The sequence below is a fragment of the Ovis aries genome, chromosome 23 (genome assembly GCF_016772045.2).
Source record: "Ovis aries strain OAR_USU_Benz2616 breed Rambouillet chromosome 23, ARS-UI_Ramb_v3.0, whole genome shotgun sequence".
In the NCBI taxonomy this organism is placed as follows: domain Eukaryota; kingdom Metazoa; phylum Chordata; class Mammalia; order Artiodactyla; family Bovidae; genus Ovis; species Ovis aries.
The window spans coordinates 42,962,962-42,981,566 of NC_056076.1; the positions used below are offsets into that span (position 1 = coordinate 42,962,962).

Here is an 18,605-nt window from a genome sequence, read left to right on the forward strand (position 1 = left end):
TGACACATGCTGCAGGGAAAATATATTGCGCAATAGAGAGGAAATTATATTCAGATACGGCCACATGCATGCATATTCCAAAAGTCACTCCATGGTTTTGCTCACTTTAAGCCAAATATCTTTAAAGGGAATTTTGGAGATTCTCGCTGGATTTATGAGATTATTCAATTTATGAGATTACCACAGAGTGCTAACTGGTTGGCTGGTTCTTTTTGTAACTAACAGTCTCCCATGCAGCTCTGGTCACTTCGTTTAGGGGCATCATAAGTTCATGGTGCCCTGCGGCTCTGCCCCTCCTGGGCCAATCCGTTCTTTCCAAGCTAGGCTCTCCTCTCCCCCCAAAATAACGTTAAGTCAGCTCTTCCAGGAAAGACAGGAGGAGACTCCAGGCAACAGCAGGCAAGCCGGAACGAGTGGTCAGCAGCATGCCAACCAGCTCCCAGCCCTGGAATGGACTCAACCATAGACTTAGAGTTGAGCGGGATGGTGGAGTCAGGCTAAAAGATAATAAACATAAAAATATTTCTAAAGTGCTCAATGGTGACCAGATATTATTATAATTATTAAAGATTGCATAATATAATGGAAGGGTTTATCTAGGTTCTCCTTTGTGTATAGTTTGAGGAAAAATAATCAGAGTGGCTACTCAAGCAGTCACAGACAGTTTTGGAGATCTTCAAAATGTTCCTTTACTATTGATGCAGGAAAACCTGTCACTGGATGTCTACTTTGGATGCTAAACAACATATTACATCATACTGTATTATATTACATTATGCTACGTTATGGTTTTGTTCTGCTTTAAACACTCAAGAGCCGCCTAACACAGGCTTGAAAGAGGACTGACTTCACTTATTGTTTCTCTGTAAATTTCTTTTACAGGACAAGAAAGAACTCTTAAAACATAAGATTAAGCACAATGGTAGTTAATGTTTAGCAACCATCATTAGGGGAAGAGAGGTGGACATCCATCTGCAGAAACATTTCAACATGGATGGTGGAGGGGTGGATAAAAGACAAAGGCCTGAGCTTCTGCAAAGGCTTGGCTTTGAAGACTGCCTCCACCAGTTACAAAAATAGACGACTAAAACGTAAAAATCGATTCTAATGGCAAGCGGATCACTGCACTCTCCATGTCCAGGATATTAGGGAAATCTGAATATTTGATTTAGTAGCACCCTGGGAGCCGGGGAGCCTGAAAACCCTCCAATAACCTTGAAAACATCCACTTCCTGTAGAAGAGAATTGAATGCCTACATCAAGCAACACCCACCGAGCAGCCTCGCGTCCTGCAGTTAAAGTACAAAGACTAGAAGGTGCGCACCAGCCGTCGGAAGTGGGTTGTCTTTCCTCACCAAGCGGTGAGGGGTCAGTGGCGGGAATCAGTGCTCTGGTCCTCCCTGGAGCTCTGCTCTCATCCAGGCAGTGGGGCGGGTTAGGGGGTGGGGCGGAAGTCTGAGGTCCGAGGTCCCAGTCCTTCCCCTTCCTCCCCGGGGGACCGGGAGCAACGAGAGATAACCTAAGGCCCCACTCAGTGCAAGCAGCCCGCCCCCACACACAGTCACACTCGCACGCCCCAGGTGCGCAGCCACACACACACACACACACACTCGCACACCCCGGGTTCCCCTCCCTGCACCCGGAGGGCGGAGGGAATCCTGAGGATTGGGCTGGAAAGGGAAGGCGGCGAGGCTAGAGCCAGGATGCTGGACCGCGGGCGGCCCGGTCGTCCTCGGCTCCGGGATGCAGCTCTCCCGCCGGGAAGGTCGGGGACCCGTGGGGCGCACGTGCGAGTCCCCGCACCTATCGAGCGTGGCTGGGCCCCAGTGGGCCCCCGGCGATGACCGCATCGTGGGGCTCAGGGGCGCTGGGAGGAGGCCAGGGGAGGGACGAAGCAGCCCCGAACGATGGCGGGATCCCACCCGCACGACCGTTGTCCCCGCTCTTACAAGCGCCCGGGGGAGCCTATGGTTCTCGCCTCGAGCCTCGGGCTCCAAAGCTGGAAAGTGCGCGGTGCCTGGCCCTCGAGGGCGCAAAGCTAACCCTCCTGCTGAAGGGTTTTGCGGTGTAGACCCCCAAGATGAGTTGGAATGACGCGACCCCACCCGAGAGGCCGCGGACCTCCAGGGGAAGCCGGCGGGCTCTGCAGCTGCCAAGTTCAGCGCGAGGTCGCCGGCCATCAGCGGGTAATCGCTGCTGTCCTATCGCTCCGCTAGGTGTGCGTCGCAGGTAACTACCGGCAGTCCCCAGGAGCTGCCACCCCTCCGAGCCCGGGGGAGGGGGGGGCAGGGAGGTGGGGCCGGAGGGACGCGCAGGATGGGGCAGAGCCACTCCCCACCTCACTGACTACACGAATCGGCCCCACACCGAAAGCCCCCGCTTAAGCCGGGCGCGGTGTCAGGCCCTGCAGAGACACGCGGTCCCTGGACAGGACGCGACCTGCGAAGCAGCCGCACAGTGTCCCTGATCGATTTGCCAAAGGCTCTATCCTTCCCAAATTCAAGTAAACTGGAGGGGACAGACGCCCATAGGAGCTTCGTGGGAGCCGCGCTCCTCGCCGGCAGAGCGATGGTCAAGGACAAAGATGCCGGCAGAAGGGTCCTGCCCGGAAACTCGAGTGGCAAAGAGGCCGCGACCGCCTCATCACTGGCCCCTCCTCCTGCCCAGGGACCAGGCCTGTCGCCTCTCCGCGAGCCTTCTCGGTTTTCCGCGCAGGTTTCTTGTGTGTCAATACTCGGCCACATAATCCCCCCAGGAGCTGGGGTCAGCCCTCAGGAAATCCATCTAAGCCCCCTTCCGATTACGTCCCCATTTAGCACAGGCGTGACCTTGACCCTCCACCTCTGGCAAAATGGACAAAGGTGGCTTTTTCCGCATGGGTCTGGCTCTCCTTGCAAACGCAATTGCTACTTGCTAAGACATGTCCTCTTTTCTAGCTCCAGTGGGAACAGGTGAGGGCTAGGCGCCCAGAGTCATCTTGGCGGGGTTCAGTGTGGCACTTCTACTAGAGGAGAAATTGGGCCCCTCTCACTCCAAGCTCGCGCCCCGCGGGTGTCTTTAGACCTGAAGGCCGGTGGCTTTTCACGCCCTACCGGCCGCATAAAAACAGTGAGATCCTTGCCTGGGAATCCGGGAGGCTCCCTCTGTCCTCGCTTAAACCTCGGAGTCCCAGCGCAGTTACAGATCCGTCTGGACCGCGCAGGAGCGGAGCTGGGCCTCCGTTTCCGCAGCCTCTGCGTCCAGCAGTTTTGTTGTAGAGGCTTTTGTGTGAGTAAAGCCAGCAACTTCAGGGCACCGCTTCCCCGCGCGACCCGAGTCCTTTCCTTCTTCCCCCCAGGGGCTGGGACACGGGACGGGGCAGAGGTGGCATAGAAACCCTCTGGATGCGCCCGAGCGTCCTGCGTCCAGGGACCGGGAGGGTGCTCTTGTACAAACCTGGGAAGGGGTCTACAACTACCTTTCAGGCGGATTCGCATCCATTGTGCACGGCTCGGCACTCCACAGAAATTTCTGTGTGTTACTAAACTCAGCTCCGTCTCCAGCACTGGCCGAGCTGGCCGCCAGGACTGTGAAGCTAGACGGTTAAGACCCTGATCATGCAGACCCGGTTCGTGCGCCCCAGAGCGAGAATTGAAAGCGCCGGGCTTCCGCACCCAGAGCATGGAGCTGACTCCCCGAACCGGGTCTCGGGCACGCGAGCTAGTGATCTGGGTTTGCTCTGAAGCCCGCCCCCTCCCCAGGCGCCCCCTCCCCTCCCCTGGACCCTCGGAGAGAGGGAAACACTCACCTACTGCCAGGCAGATGGGGAGCAGCAGCCTGAAGACGAGCCCGCACACCACTTCCGAGGCCATCGCGTCGGTCCCGCGAGTCCGAGCAAAGGGTCTCCAGGACTGGGGTGCCAAGCCCATGCCCGCCTAGGGCCTCCTGCGGCCGGCGGCTCGCAGCCGCCCGGGCATCGCCTCGGCTAGAGCCGCGGCGCCGTGCGCCCCGAGGGCGCGCTCTCCGCTTTCCTGGCCGCGCCTCTCCGCTCTCCCGGCCGCCGTTCACCAGGCCCTAGGAAGCCCCCTCGTCGGGCGCCCGACCCCTCACGGCCGGCCCATCCAGTGTGGACTCCCCGATCCGGTGCCGGAGGTTTCTGCAGCCGGTGCCGGAGGCCAGAGCCGGGGACCAGGCACTTCGAGAGGGTCCCGCGAGGCGGCGCGGCGAGAAAAGGGGAGAAGAGGGCGTGCTGTCCTTTTGGCGGCTCCTGCGATGTCCCTCACGGGCAGCGGGGAGCCTTCTCCGTGGAGTCTTCTCAGAATAGAGGTGACGACGCGGCCCTCGTTCGGCCTGAGCTCCCGGAGCGGCCCTGGCCCGGAGCGGCCCCGCGGTGGCTCCCTCAGCAGTCTTCGGTTCAGCCTTTGCGCCCCCGGGCTTCGGGCCGGAGACAGCGGGGCGCGGGCGGCCGGACTCGCGTAACCATTCCCGATTGCTCGGGGCTCCCTAACGGGTCGGCAGCGGGGCGCGCGAGGGGGCAGCCTCCACTCGCTCCTCCTCGGCCTCCACTTAAAGAAATAAAATGAAAAACGAACGCCGCCCGGCGGCCAGCGCGCCCCCGCCCCGCGCGGTGCAGCCTCGCCCTGGCGCCGCAGCCCCGGCTCCGGGCGGGCGCGCACTTCTCCACCTTCAATGAAACTTTCGAAGCCGCGCTCGCGGACGGGCGTGCGCGCCGGCCAATGGGAGGCGGCTCGGGGCGGCGCGGGGTCCCGCCCCTGGACGGCTGGAGGCCGGCGCAGGGCCCGAGTGCGGGGACCCAGGGCAGGGTAGCCCCGCCTGCGAGCGGTGGGCTTGGCGCGCTCGCTCCCCGGACCCTCAGCGTCGCTGGGTCCTGTCCTTTTGCAGACTGAAGGAACCATCCGTTCCCCAGGGCGCGGCCCTGAGCTCACCCCCCACCCGGGGAGTCCTTTAAGGCTCCAGGAATTGTGCACAGGCGACAGAAGAGCAGAAGTTGGCGCGACTGTCACTGTGCTAGGTCCGCACGTGCCCACCTGCACGCACTGGGAGGAAGAGGATTCGCCCAGACCAGTGTGCTTGCGCATTCTGAACAGAGCGAGAAGTTTCAGCTTTGACCGGGCTCTGGGAAATCCTGGGTCTTTCCAAATTCATTAAGTCACTGGGAAATCTGCGAGTGGACATAGGGATCAGATGCGCGCCCACTTAGTAGATTTTGGAGACGTCTTGTTTTCGCCTCGGGTTTGTTGCTTGTCGTGGCCCCTAGGAAGAGAGTATACTGTTTCTCTTCTCTACTCATAACCCCTGTTTTCTCTTTCTCTAGGTAAGATCTAGAGACACCTGGTTCTAGCTGGGAGATGCTCTTTTCTCAATTATCCAGCAGTTTTGTCACTGAGGGGACCCTGGAGACCTGAAACAGGTGATCTGACGTATAGGGAGGACCCTTCAAAACTGGCATTTCCATCAGGAGGGCAGAGAGGCAAGACTTTGACTTCCACCAGCCTTCTGGGCTTGAACTGGTGTTTGATGATGGAAAAGTCTGCTGATGGAAATTTACACAAACCTTAGTTCTCTGTGATAACCAACAAGGTCTCCCTTTAGAGATACAGTAAGCTTGCATTTTGAGCCCAAATAGCTTCACAAATTCCCTGAGAAAGACAAATACACTGTGAACCAACACTTTTTTATGAAGCCTGATGCAGTCAGATCTTGCAAAGACACACCGAAACTTAGACCATCCTTGTATTCTAGCATCCTCAAGAAGTTTTGCCACCCGAAACTCCGAATGTCGATGTACACTGCACTAGGCCTAAAGAAGACAACAGGAACTTAAGCAAATCATTGTCCTCTCCCAGGAATTGTGTTTTGTAGAAGCCTGATGACAATCTGCACCTGTTTTCCAAATCTAGCACTGTGATGCTCATAGGTGGTGTCCTCTGGCTCTCCCTCTCTCCATCTCTCTGGTACAACTTGTTTTGGGAACCCAATTAGGAGGTCACAAAGCCCTCCTGAATTTTATGTAACACTGTGTCACCACATGAATTCTGTTTACTCTGAATATTTCGTCGTGTTCTTGGTAGGTGTTCTTGGTAGGTTTCCAACACTGCCTTTTTCTTGTTGCTGTTCAGTCACTAAGTCATGTCCAACTCTTTGCGACCCCATGAACTGCAGCACACCAGGCTTCACAAACTCAAGTCCATTGCGTTGATGATGCCATCCAACCATCTGTCGCCCCCTTCTCCTCCTGCCCTCAATCTTTCCCAGTATCAGTGTCTTTTCCAATGAGTCAGCTCTTCTCAACAGGTGGCCAAAGTATTGGAGCTTCAGCTTCAGCAACTACAGTCCTTCCAATGAATATTCAGGGTTGATTTCCTTTAGAATTGACTGATTTGATCTCCTCACAGTCCAAGGTACTCTCAGGAGTCTTCTCCAATTCAAAAGCATCAGTTCTTCAGTGCTCAGCCTTCTTAATGGTCCAACTCTCACATCCATACATGACTACTGGAAAACCATGGCTTTGACTATGTCCTGTCCAATAGACAGGACCTAGACCTGTCTGCTACTGCTGCTGCTGCTAAGTCACTTCAGTCGTGTCCAACTCTGTGAGACCCCATAGACGGCAGCCCATCAGGGTCCCCCGTCCCTCTAGATGTCCTCCAAATCAATGTCTCAGATACCCAGTTAGGAGAGGCACAATCTTCCCTAATCCACCTCCCGCTTATCCTGCCCCTCTGTGTACCAAGTTGACCATTTGGTCTTTAGAGATTTTAAGACCTGGATTCTACTTCTTCGTCCACCCGCACATATATTCAAGGAGTTTCAGTTGTCTGCATTTTACTAGAAGCTGTGCTCCCCTTGGCTGCATGCTACAGGCACCTTGGATCTCTCCATTAAACCAAAGTCCTTGATTTTGACTCTGACTTGTTCTCGGCCGCCACACCTGTGTGCTTGGGAAAGCTAGGAGGTGGTGCTCAGGTGTGCAGTTGGAGCAGAGAACCACTGTCCTCATTCACATGCAGAACTCCGGAAACAGACCATGGTTTTCAAAACTTGCCTCTCCCAAGCAACGCCACCTTTCTGGAGCTGTGTTTTCATGCTGCAATGATATAGGCCTGCACGGCAGTAGTCAGTGGTGTTGTCTTTACAAGGGCTGTTTTACCCTAAAATTTCCCCAGTGTGAGGAGCAGTAGCTAATATCTAGACCAGCTGATTTTTAAGGATTTTCTGGCCCACAAAACACGGCTCCCCTTGGTCAGGAGCCCTGTTTGGCCAGCCACTTTCATCCTCCATCTGAGCATGATCTTGCCTGAAACTTGGCACAAAGTAGAAATGCTTTAAGGAGAAAATCAGCTCCATTGGATACTTATAAATACAGCATTTTGATATCTGATGAGCACTTAAAGCATATGACCCCAACTTTTGCCCACGTGATGAATCAGGCACTGGTCACTCCAGGCATCTCTGCCTCCACATGGGTGGGTCATTACTGACACTTTAATGCCTCAGATTTCTCTTCCATACATTAAGGAAAGCAGTACACACTAGCTCATAGGAAGCACTACATAGATGGAGAGAACCCTCAGAGATGCCTGGAGCACAGTCATCATCCAATGAATAGTAGTGGCTAGTATTAGTATTAATGCTATTGCCTTTGCTATTATTGAAAAACAAGAACTCTTCCTGCATTTCTGAGGCTGTTATGCTAAAACACCATAACCTGCTATGATAACTCAGAAAGATGTCCTGGCTTTAGCAACATGTTAAAAACTGCCCCCTGCCACCCACTGAGAGACATTCTCCTGAGTGTTTGAGATTTAGCCACAGAGAATATGTCGCTGTGGCTTCTGTGGGTTTTGTCTCACCTGTGGATTTCTTCTCACCTGTGGGTTTCATCTCACCTGTTAGACTTCATCTTTTCTGAATTTGGTCTGATGCTCCCCCAGTTGACAAAATCACTCAGAAACACCATCCTTGTCCCAAAAGCTAATTTTCTCTACTGTGCTCAAAATGCAAACACGGAGTTAATAACCTTTTTCAGTCTCAAATGGTAACTTCACCAGTGTTTCCCAGAGGAGTATGAAAGTTGTCAACTTGGCATTTTCTTCTCCCAGTGAAATCTGCCAAGATCCATAGGCGCCATTGAGCCTGCAGAGAAAGTGGTGCCTCCAGCCAACTTAAGGCCCTCTTCTCCCATCAGTAATGTGTGTTCTGTCGACATATGTACTCACTTCATATTTTCAGAGATTCGCATTTCTGTGTTTTCATTTGTAAGTCAGAGTATTTGTCTAAAAGTGATTTTAGTTAGAAGCCACGTGGTTTTTGGCTCTTAAACTTGAAAAACTTGGAAGCAGAATGAAAGCCTGTCTTCTCTTTGCTAATATATTCTGTGGTTACACTTTTTAAGCTGTCAGTTTGATGTTTACAGCCGAAGTATTTCTAAGGTCTCCAAATTCCAAAAACCTAGACACCTTCTAATAATTTGTGGGAGGCATCATTGTGCTATGCTTCTTCTGAAGAGGTTCTCCCCGAGACGGTCTCCCCCACAGTCATCTACAGCAACAATGAACAAAATCCCTATGTGTATCCCTGCTTCACCATCTGTGGCATCTGGGCCTTACCTGCCATCTTTCTGCGGGAAGTACAGAAGTTTACACCTTGGCCTGAAGTGTAATTTTTGAGTTGTCATGTGGATTCAGAATCTGAAGCCGACTGCTGGTTTTGTGTCTGATGATCAAGAACTTTGAAAATTCAGCCAACTGACATGTCCATGCCTTCGTTTTTCAATCAGATTCTAAGCTTTCAGTTCATGGGTGGAATTCCACCTATAAAGCAAGCTATTAAGCAGGCTATATAGCAAAATATTATCTCCAGATTGTGTTCTGGTTACCTGCTTCCATTACACACACACACATGCACACACACACACACACACACACACACACACACAAATATCTATTACAGGGTAAGAAAGATCTCATATGAAAATAGAGGAGCATATACAGTTCTATTTGTTTTTGCAGGACTGACACATAAAGGAAGCAACTATGAATCCGTGGGGAGGGTGCTCTGTGGAGGCCGGTGACTCACCTTGGGCACTGGTGCCCAGATGGCTGACTCTAAAACATGGGAACCACCATATATTATTCACAGTCGACACCAGGTTTCTGAGCAGATTTTTATCTCAGGATTGTTTAGCTGCTTTCTGTGTCATTTCTCCTGAAGCCTTTGGAGAGGCTGAGGGCTTCATTTCAGACAGAAAGACTAAATTAAACTCTGGAAAGAGTCTAAAGGGAATTTGGGGAGCAATTTAGCAGTAAAACGTAGTCACTCAAAGCAAGTTACGAAACAAAAAATTTGCAAGTTTTTTTTCTTTGCTTGGATCCACTGAAACAGGAGAAGTTTCTTTGTCTGTATTCTATAGACATTTATTAGTTAATAAATGCACATTTCAAAATGACTTGGATTCCAGTTGCATTTCCTGGAACTCCATCAGGATTTCTTAAATGGTCTTTGAAATGTGAATATTCTTGGTGAGTCAAAGTGATTTTCATTCTTGGCTCTTAAGAACTTTGGGATGTGTGTTTGTGTGGGGTGTGTACACGTTTGGGGAATGGCCAGTTCTAGATACTGACATTAGCCTACATTAGCTTGCAACTGGGACTGTCTCAGGCCCTTCAGTAAGTCAGCAAGTTCAGAGCTTCCTTCACTTATTCTCCTGCAGCGCCACCTTTTGGCTAAAAGTATAATGAAAAAATACAAGTACCTAAAGGAAGCAATTAGGCACAACCAACAACACTCTCTTGCAGCCAACAACCGGCTGATGGGCTCAAACACACAGCGGCGCCTTCATGCAGAGACCATCCGGTAAAGACAGACATGAATCAATCACTGTAGATAGTTAAGGAAACCAGGCCCATGCGCAGAGGACTGAGCGGAAGAATCAGGTACCACGGGAGAGCGTGGTGGTGAACCTCGCTTGTTCTCATTTCTCCAGAAGGTGGTGCTTGCTGCACTTTGAAGGGCGGCTGTGGATTCTGCAGAGTATAAGCTCCGTGAAGGCAAGAACTCTCTTCTGCTCATTCCTGTGTGGCTGGAACCTGAGACAGGAGGTGGCCCAGAGCAGACCCTGAGTAAATGCTTGTTGAATGAGTGAAGGACTTATCCAGACGGGTGGAGAAGGAGCAGCACCCCAGGCAGGATGAGCGGCCAGCGTCCTAGAGGCAGAGGGAGGACCACGTGGTCGATGACAGCAGGTCGCAGTCTCCACTTTCTGCCAATGGGGACACCTGCAGCTCAACTAGATCACGCAGCTTCCAAGCCGCGTCCTCTGTCTTCTCTTTAGTGCAGTTGTAACTGTCACGTTGTTGTTGCTGTTCACTCACTCAGTCGTGTCCAGCTCTTTGCGACCCTGTGGACGGCAGCTCACCAGGCTTCCCTGTCCCTCGCTATCTCCTGGAGTTTGCTCAAACCCGTGTCCATTGAGTCAGTGATGCCATCCAACCATCTCCTCCTCTGTTGCCACTTTCTCCTCCTGCCCTCAATCTTTCCCAGCATCAGGGTCTTTTCCAATGAGTCAGCTCTTCACATGAGCACCTACTAAACACATGCGGAGTAACAGACACACTCAGGCATATCGTAGGCATGTTACAGGCACACTCAGGCATGTTAAAGGCATGTTACAGACATGTTACAGGCATGTCACAGGGGTGAGAACCGCAGCCACTGAAACCTGGGATTCGTGGGTCGACCGACATCCACCCTCTGTGCCTTGTTGCTCATGGCAGCCCCGAGACTCAGCCTGAGGTCAGTGTGGGAGGACACTCAGGAAAGACTCAATCATTGATCACTTCTGGGAGGTCTCAGCCCCTGGGGTGCTGCAGCTCAGGCAACCTCTTGACCTTTCTAGGTTTCCCCACGATGGGGCGTATGTGTGTTTAATCAATTTTCCTTTAATTCCTTCTACAGAAAGAGCATATTCATGTGTTCTCTGGGCTGTGGAGACACTGCAGCCCCTCAAAGCCTGATCTTCAGCCCAGAACTCACCCATGTTTTCCACGACTTTTCAGCAGAGGGATGGCGTCAGCGGCTATGAGCCCACAAGCAAAGCAGACGTCATCGGCTCTGAAAAGCCCAGTCATGTTTCTCGATCGATCAGCACAAACATCTCTCTGGCTTGTCCAAGGATGCGATAAACATCATGGGTTTTTCCAAGATTCTTTCAGATCCTTCAAACAAGTGCTTTGCTTGTTTGTTTGGGGATGTGAGGAAATGGTCCCTCTTACAAAAATAAATAAAAGACACTAGGCTCCTTCCCTCCAGACTGAAGAGATTTGCTTCTGGGTCAGAATCCCCTGGTGGAGAGGGGTCTGAACTTCCCTGCCCATAGCTACCCAATGTTCAACTTTCCTTCCCTTCGTAACAGGGGAGGAAATGCCTCTTTTGATATTCTGTTTTAAAAACAACTGAGAAAAGTGGACATTTTAAAAGCGAAACATGCTACAAAATTTAAAAGCAACAAGCCAGGAATGGTATAGGATGTGTTGGAATTCTCGGAACCGAGTTAGATGCCCTTTGACCCAACACCGAGGACGACACCTGGACACACAGCTGGAGGGGAAGGGGATCACATCAAGTTCAGGGCCCTCTAGGGGTGCGGGAGGGGAGAGCTGTGCCTGGTCAGGTGGGTCCCCCACAGAGCCCCCCAGGAGGGAGCGGAGTACCTTCCGCACAACCCCATCTGGCCCCTCCTCACCAGCTGTGTGTCCAGGTATCATCTTCGGTGTTGCGTCAGCCTACATCTAACTCAGTTCCAAAAATTTCAACCACTCAGATGATGGAAGCCTGGGAAGCAGACAAGGGCAAGGGGCTGGAAGAAGAAAGATGCGGCCAACGGGGGAGTCGAATACCCTCAATTCTGTGTGTTCATGCGCATTTGAACGAAGCGCAGGTGAAGAGGTTGTGACTGTCTCCCTTTCCTTTGCCTCTAAACTCGGCCTTTCACCCCACTTCTCAGCTCACGTGGCATCTTGGCTGGGCAGGTGGCCCTCTCCAGGTGTCATGGCAAGCATGGAGCAGAGTCAGGATTCATCTTCACCAAGATGGTGGCACTTGTGCCTTCGTGGGCAAGCACAGCGTGCAGGCCTGGGCTTACCCCAGGGCCCTGGAGACGCAGCCCTGCATGGTCTGCTCATCGCGGACCCACCCGTGAGTGCTGGGATGCAGGGTTTCAACCATCCTGGAGAATCCTGGGGAAGGAGGAACCCGCATTGTGCAGTGATGTCACCCTGCCCCTGGCCTGAGCTCAGGAAGGCACACCTGCCAGAGTTGGCACTGCCACCTGGCTGCCTGCCCTCCCTTCTCCTCCAGAGTCTCCTTCTTCCTTCCTTCCTGTGGAAGCAGGGGGTTGAGTCCAGGAGACCCTCTCAGCCTCCACAGTAGAAAAACAAGGTGTGTTGGGGGCGTGGAGGGGATTTGAAATTAAACAGACCTACCTTCAAACCCCAGCTGTGCACTTCCAAGCTGCAAGACATGACAGTTGCTTAAAATGGTGTGTTTTTGACTCTGAAACAAACAAAACAAAACAATAATGAAGGTGAAATGTGGCCATTGGGGCACTCAGCTCACCACCTGCGTGAAAAGCAAGGATCTGACCATTTGCGTAAACAGCCCCTGGAAAGAACCAGGGTCCAGCCTCTTTCCCAGAAATGGTGCAGAGTGGGGAGGCGTCACCCAGACCTCGGGCTCAGTTCAGTTCAGTTCAGTCGCTCAGTTGTGTCTGACTCTTTGCGACCCCATGAATTGCAGCATGCCAGGCCTCCCTGTCCATCACCATCTCCCGGAGTTCACTCAGACTCAGGTCCATTGAGTCCGTGATGCCATCCAGCCATCTATCCTGGGTCGTCCCCTTCTCCTCCTGCCCCCAATCCCTCCCAGCATCAGAGTCTTTTCCAATGAGTCAACTCTTCACATGAGGTATCCAAAGTGCTGGAGCTTCAGCTTTAGCATCATTCCTTCCAAAGAAATCCCAGGGTTGATCTCCTTCAGAATGGACTGGTTGGATCTCCTCGCAGTCCAAGGGACCCTCAAGAGTCTTCTCTAACACCACACTTCAAAAGCATCAATTCTTTGGCGCTCAGCCTTCTTCACAGTCCAACTCTCACATCCATACATGACCACAGGAAAAACCATAGCCTTGACTTAGACGGACCTTAGTCGGCAAAGTAATGTCTCTGCTTTTGAATATACTATCTAGGTTGGTCATAACTTTTCTTCCAAGGAGTAAGTGTCTTTTAATTTCATGGCTGCAGTCACCATCTGTAGTGATTTTGGAGCCCAAAAAAATAAAGTCTGACACTGTCTCTACTGTTTCCCCATCTATTTACCATGAAGTGATGGGACCAGATGCCATGATCTTTGTTTTCTGAATGTTGAGCTTTAAACCAACTTTTTCACTCTCCACTTTCACTTTCATCAAGAGGCTTTTGAGTTCCTCTTCACTTTCTGCCATAAGGGTGGTATCATCTGCATATCTGAGGTGATTGATATTTCTCCCGGCAATCTTGATTCCAGCTTGCGTTTCTTCCAGTCCAGTGTTTCTCATGATGTACTCTGCATATAAGTTAAATAAGCAGGGTGACAATATACAGCCTTGACATACTCCTTTTCCTATTTGGAACCAGTCTGTTGTTCCATGTCCAGTTCTAACTGTTGCTTCCTGACCTGCATACAGATTTCTCAAGAGGCAAGTTAGGTGGTCTGGTATTCCCATCTCTTTCAGAATTTTCCAGTTTATTGTGATCCATACAGTCAAAGGCTTTGGCATAGTCAATAAAGCAGAAATAGATATTTTTCTGGAACTCTCTTGCTTTTTCCATGATCCAGCGGATGTTGGCAATTTAATCTCTGGTTCCTCTGCCTTTTCTAAAACCAGCTTGAACATCAGGGAGTTCACGGTTCACGTATTGCTGAAGTCTGGCTTGGAGAATTTTGAGCATTACTTTACTAGCATGTGAGATGAGTGCAATTGTGCGGTAGTTTGAGCATTCTTTGGCATTGCCTTTCTTTGGAATTGGAATGAAAACTGACCTTTTCCAGTCCTGTGGCCACTGCTGAGTTTTCCAAACTTGCTGGCACTAATCTAGAGCCAGACATCTTGGAATGTGAAGTCAAGTGGGCCTTAGAAAGCATCACTACGAACAAAGCTAGTGGAGGTGATGGAATTCCAGTTGAGCTGTTTCAAATCCTGAAAGATGATGCTGTGACCTAGGGCTACAGGGATGATACCCGGCACCCTCCGTTCCTTTCCCTTAAAAGCTCAGGGTGCTTCTGAGATGTTACCTCATGAGTTTGCAATTCATTCCTGGGAGTTAGGTTGGAAGGGAGCCAGATAAGTTTCTAACCCAAAGATTTACTCAGAGCCGAAGATTGAAATGCCCTCTCTGCCAGTAGATGCACCTTCTGGACACAGAAACACTGCTATTCAGATCACACACAGGGAAAGTCAATGTGCCCATGAAGGTAACACACACCTTCCACAAGGTACGTATTGTAACAAAAGTCTTCCTCCTTGATTTCTTGATGATAACAGTGTCTAGAGGGTTTTGCTCCCAGAAGCGCGGTGGGAGATTCATGCCCACCCAGGTACTGAGTTGTCGCAGATGTGAGCTTCCTCCCTGGGCACCAGGCTGTGATGGAGCACAACTGCCTTTTGAGAGCTCACTGTACAACGAACCCCAACGTGACAGAGCCAGAAACCTGCAGTCCCTTCAAATACACAAGATAAGCTGCGGTCAACATGACCCCACTGTCCTGACTGAAGATACTAACACATCTAAACAACGTGCCAGCTAAACAGAACAGACATGGATGGAGGGTGAGGAGCAGTTCATCCTGGTGACCAGATAAACGCTGTGCCGTGAAACAGGAGGGGCGATCGATACCCTCAGTAGCTGGTCACATTAGCAAGGCAGTTCCTAGAGGGAATGTTTCCCTGGACGGTAGCTTTTGGCACAAGGATGCGGAGGTAAACATGAAGTCCCCAGGCTCACAGAGTCTGGGCCAGGATGAGTCTGGGCAGAGAGCAGAGCCTGTGGGGAAGAAGACGGCCCGGCTGAACAGAGCCTGGAGGTGGGGACGGGGGTTCCGCTGCAAGAGCTTGGCCAAGGGGTTGGCCCTCCGGAGAAGAGGGGAAGGGGAGCAGCTGGGAAGATGTAAGGAAGGCTGGGGACTCATACACCCCAGCTTACACTTTGAATTTGACATCAACCATTCAGATGAGGAAGAACACTGTGGACTGGCAGGAACAGAATAAGGATGAGTTCTAAGCTGATTCAAAGACTCTCACACATATTGTTAAGTGAAAACCCAAATGACAGAATAGACCTATAGAATGACCGTTCTGTGTATAGACGTGAGCCAAATATTAGCTGAGTCATATTTACAATAAAATAACCCAAATGATTCACAAGGACAAATAAAGGGTGTCTCTAAGTGTAGGCTGCAGTCCATGGGGTCACTAGGAGTTGGACACAACTGAGCAACTTCACTTTCACTTTTTACTTTCATGAATTGAAGAAGGAAATAGCAACCCACTCCAGTGTTCTTGCCCAGAGAATCCAAGGGATGGGGGAGCCTGGTGGCCTGCCGTCTCTGGGGTCACACAGAGTCGGACACGACTGAAGCAACTTAGCAGCAGCAGCAGCTAAGTGTATAGAGGTGGGGAGGGAGGAAGAACTGGATAGGAATTCTCAATATACCAGTTTTATGTTGTTTGGATTCTATTGCATAAATAAATTCTACTAAACAAAAGCCATTAAATGTTGTATTTTAAAATTGTATATAAGATAGTATTTTAGTAAATTCTAAAACAATGTAGTTCAGTTTAACAATGGATAAGAGCATACATGGTTAAGTAAAAAACACAAGGTGTAGAACAGTTAATTTAGTGTCCAGTCTTTTGTGAAAGGAAGGAGAGGAAGTGTGTGTGTGTGTTTGCTTATTTATGTAAAAAAAAAAAATACAAGATGGATCATCAGAAACTGAGGGCTTATATGGGAGCAAGACTTCTCTGAGTGTACATTTTAATATAATTTTGATATGTAAATGGACATATGAATATTTTCTATATTCCAAAAAATATTTTAAGTATCTCTTTTCAGTAGTAATTCTAGAACAATAGAAAGAACAATGGTTTTCATCAAAATGAAAATGCTCAATAACGCTTTATTGATTTCAGACTATTCCCTTCTAATGTCGTTGAGTGCAGGTGACAAACTGCTCACGGGATTAGCTTTTGAGACAAGTAAAGCAAAGTTAGTCAGTCAGTCATATCCAACTCTTTGTGACCCCATCGACTGTAGCCCATAAGGCCCCTCTGTCTATGGAATTCTCCAGGTAAGAATACTGGAGTGGGTTGCCATTTCCTTCTCCAGGGGATCTTCCCAAGCTTGAGACAAGTATGTTGCATGAATTTTTGGCCCTCTAAAGGGCTGTGAAAGCAAAATGTCTTTTAATTTTAAAACAGTCTGTGCCTTTTCATGTATGCATATTTTTAAAATGACTGTAAGATTTAGGACTTTTCATGTCTCATAACTAAAGGAAAGCTTGTTCTGACTTTCAAAACTATAAAAAGTTGAAAAGATTAAGATTATCTTAAGGGGTTTGATGAAGTTTGTGAGAACTATGCAGCAATTGTGTGGCAGCGCAGCCTGGAAGGCACCTAGGGTTTGGGTTGGTAATTACAGAGCTATGGTATTTCACATCATATTTGCACAGTTTTGTAATTGTCCTGTGCTCTTCTGCAGCCAAGAAGAAAAGTAGAAAACCGGTTTCCATCCCACTTTTTCCCAAAGAAAAGAGAAACAACACCGCAACAGTGAGACCACTGTTTTAAATTCACATGAATTTGTAAATTCAGTGGATAAAGGTACTCTTCTGAGCTTCGACACTCCCTGGCCACAAAATGTTCACCTACTTCTCCGTCTCACTTTTTCTTTTCCTACCCCCATTCTCCCTTTCCCTTCCTCCCTCATCCCAGTTCACAACTCTCACTATCAAGTTCAAATTCAATCTCCCTGGAGCATCTTCAAAAATGGGAACCGGCGGAACAAAAGTGGCTGAGGCTGTGCCATGAGAAAAGATGACAGCAGGAAAGATTTCTGGGGGAATCAAAGACAAACGGTGCTGCAGAGACACAGGGATCGGCAAGCACGAGCTCGCTGGCCCGCACATCACTGGCCGCATGGACCACTTGCAGTTTGCATGTAAGGGGGCAGCCCTGTGCTGCCCGCTCTCACCTCTCCTTCTGTGCTTCCCCACTCTGTCCCTCCCTCCTCTGTGACCCCACTGCCGCTCTCAGTTCAAGCTGCAGCCGCGTGTGCTGCCTGATACAGCATCGATACTAGAATCTCAGCCCATCCCTTCTCTGGCTCCTTTCACCCCCGAAGGCCCGAGTGTATCATTCAGACGGGAAATGAGTGACCTCAGCCTAAAGAAGAGAGGCGGGAAGAAACCTTCGAAACTGCAGCACCTAGAAAACGTCCTTTGGGTTCTCTATATGCATGGCTACACTCAATCCATTCAAGATACAGACACCAACCTCTAACACACTGACCCTATATTCAACTGATGTTTTATAAGAAAAGCCATGCTTCAGTTGATGGACTGGGATTAATGTGATCTGCAAAGTAAAGGAAACCACACAGTCACCCCTGGTCCTGTTCTTGTGTTTAAGTCACATGGTGACTCTCCACACTGCCCTCCAGGCCTGCGAGCCCCGAGGGAGAGAGGCAGGCTCCCAACCAGCCCCGCCCCACGGCATCGGGCAGCTGACATCTTTAAGTTCAGCTCTTGGAACACAGGCAGTCTTCATAAAGTCTTACACCTGTAATAGTAGCTTGTGATGTGTGACCCAGGTCCCAGGCACGTCCTGGAATGTGCACCCTCTCCAGGAGAGTGGATACTTAGTGTCTCTTGGAAGGTTCGTGTTTCACAGACTGTGCCACTTGGCACATCCCGGGATGTTCTGGGGGAGTCCACCGCCTCCTCCCTCCGCAGGCCTCTCAGGATTGCCAGCTGAAGAGATTCCCTGTGACTCAGACAGTCCTCCATCCCACACCTCCTGCAAAAACCATTAGGACTCGGTGCGAGGCTGAATAAAACTCCAGAGGATTGTCAGGTGATGATGCCTTTTTCCCTGATCGTCAGTCCTGGAATAACCTTGTCCGTGTCCAGGTCAGGCAGTCCCTGGAAGCGCCAAACAGGAGTTCCAGCCCAAAAAACAGAAACACTGGGCTGCCCCCAAGAAGGAACCCAAAAGCCCTGCCCTAAGAGAGCGACGCCACAAAGCCTCCGACTGCCTGCCCCTGCATCCTGTCCTTCTCCTTCAAGCAGACACTTGGGTAACATGTGGCATGTTCAGAGATGCTCCCTGAGCACCTACTGTGTCTTGAGCAGCCTCCTTCCCTCTCTCCCCACCCTGCAGGTAATCTCACCTGCCCCTGACTCCGTGAGATGCCCTGTGTACCTTCTCACACACCTGTACCTGCCCCACCCCCACACTCAGCCCTAAACTCCTTCAAGGGGGCAGACTGTCTCATGTGATGCAGGTAGTAGGT

At 50.6% G+C, this 18,605-nt stretch overlaps 1 protein-coding gene across 4 annotated transcripts in view; it reads right to left on the bottom strand.

The window, feature by feature from the left end:
• PIEZO2 (piezo type mechanosensitive ion channel component 2) overlaps positions 1-4,670 on the bottom strand; it is a 257,611-nt gene extending 252,941 nt beyond the window's left edge. For 3 of the 4 annotated variants that reach the window (XM_042239280.2, XM_042239279.2, XM_042239281.2), the window contains exon 1: positions 3,788-4,670. In XM_042239280.2, coding sequence (XP_042095214.1) covers positions 3,788-3,908 — 121 coding nt within the window. In that variant the 5' untranslated portion in view covers positions 3,909-4,670. The remainder of the gene's footprint in view (positions 1-3,787) is intronic. The other variant, XM_060405256.1, reaches the window with a different exon arrangement.
• Positions 4,671-18,605: the final 13,935 nt, after the last annotated feature.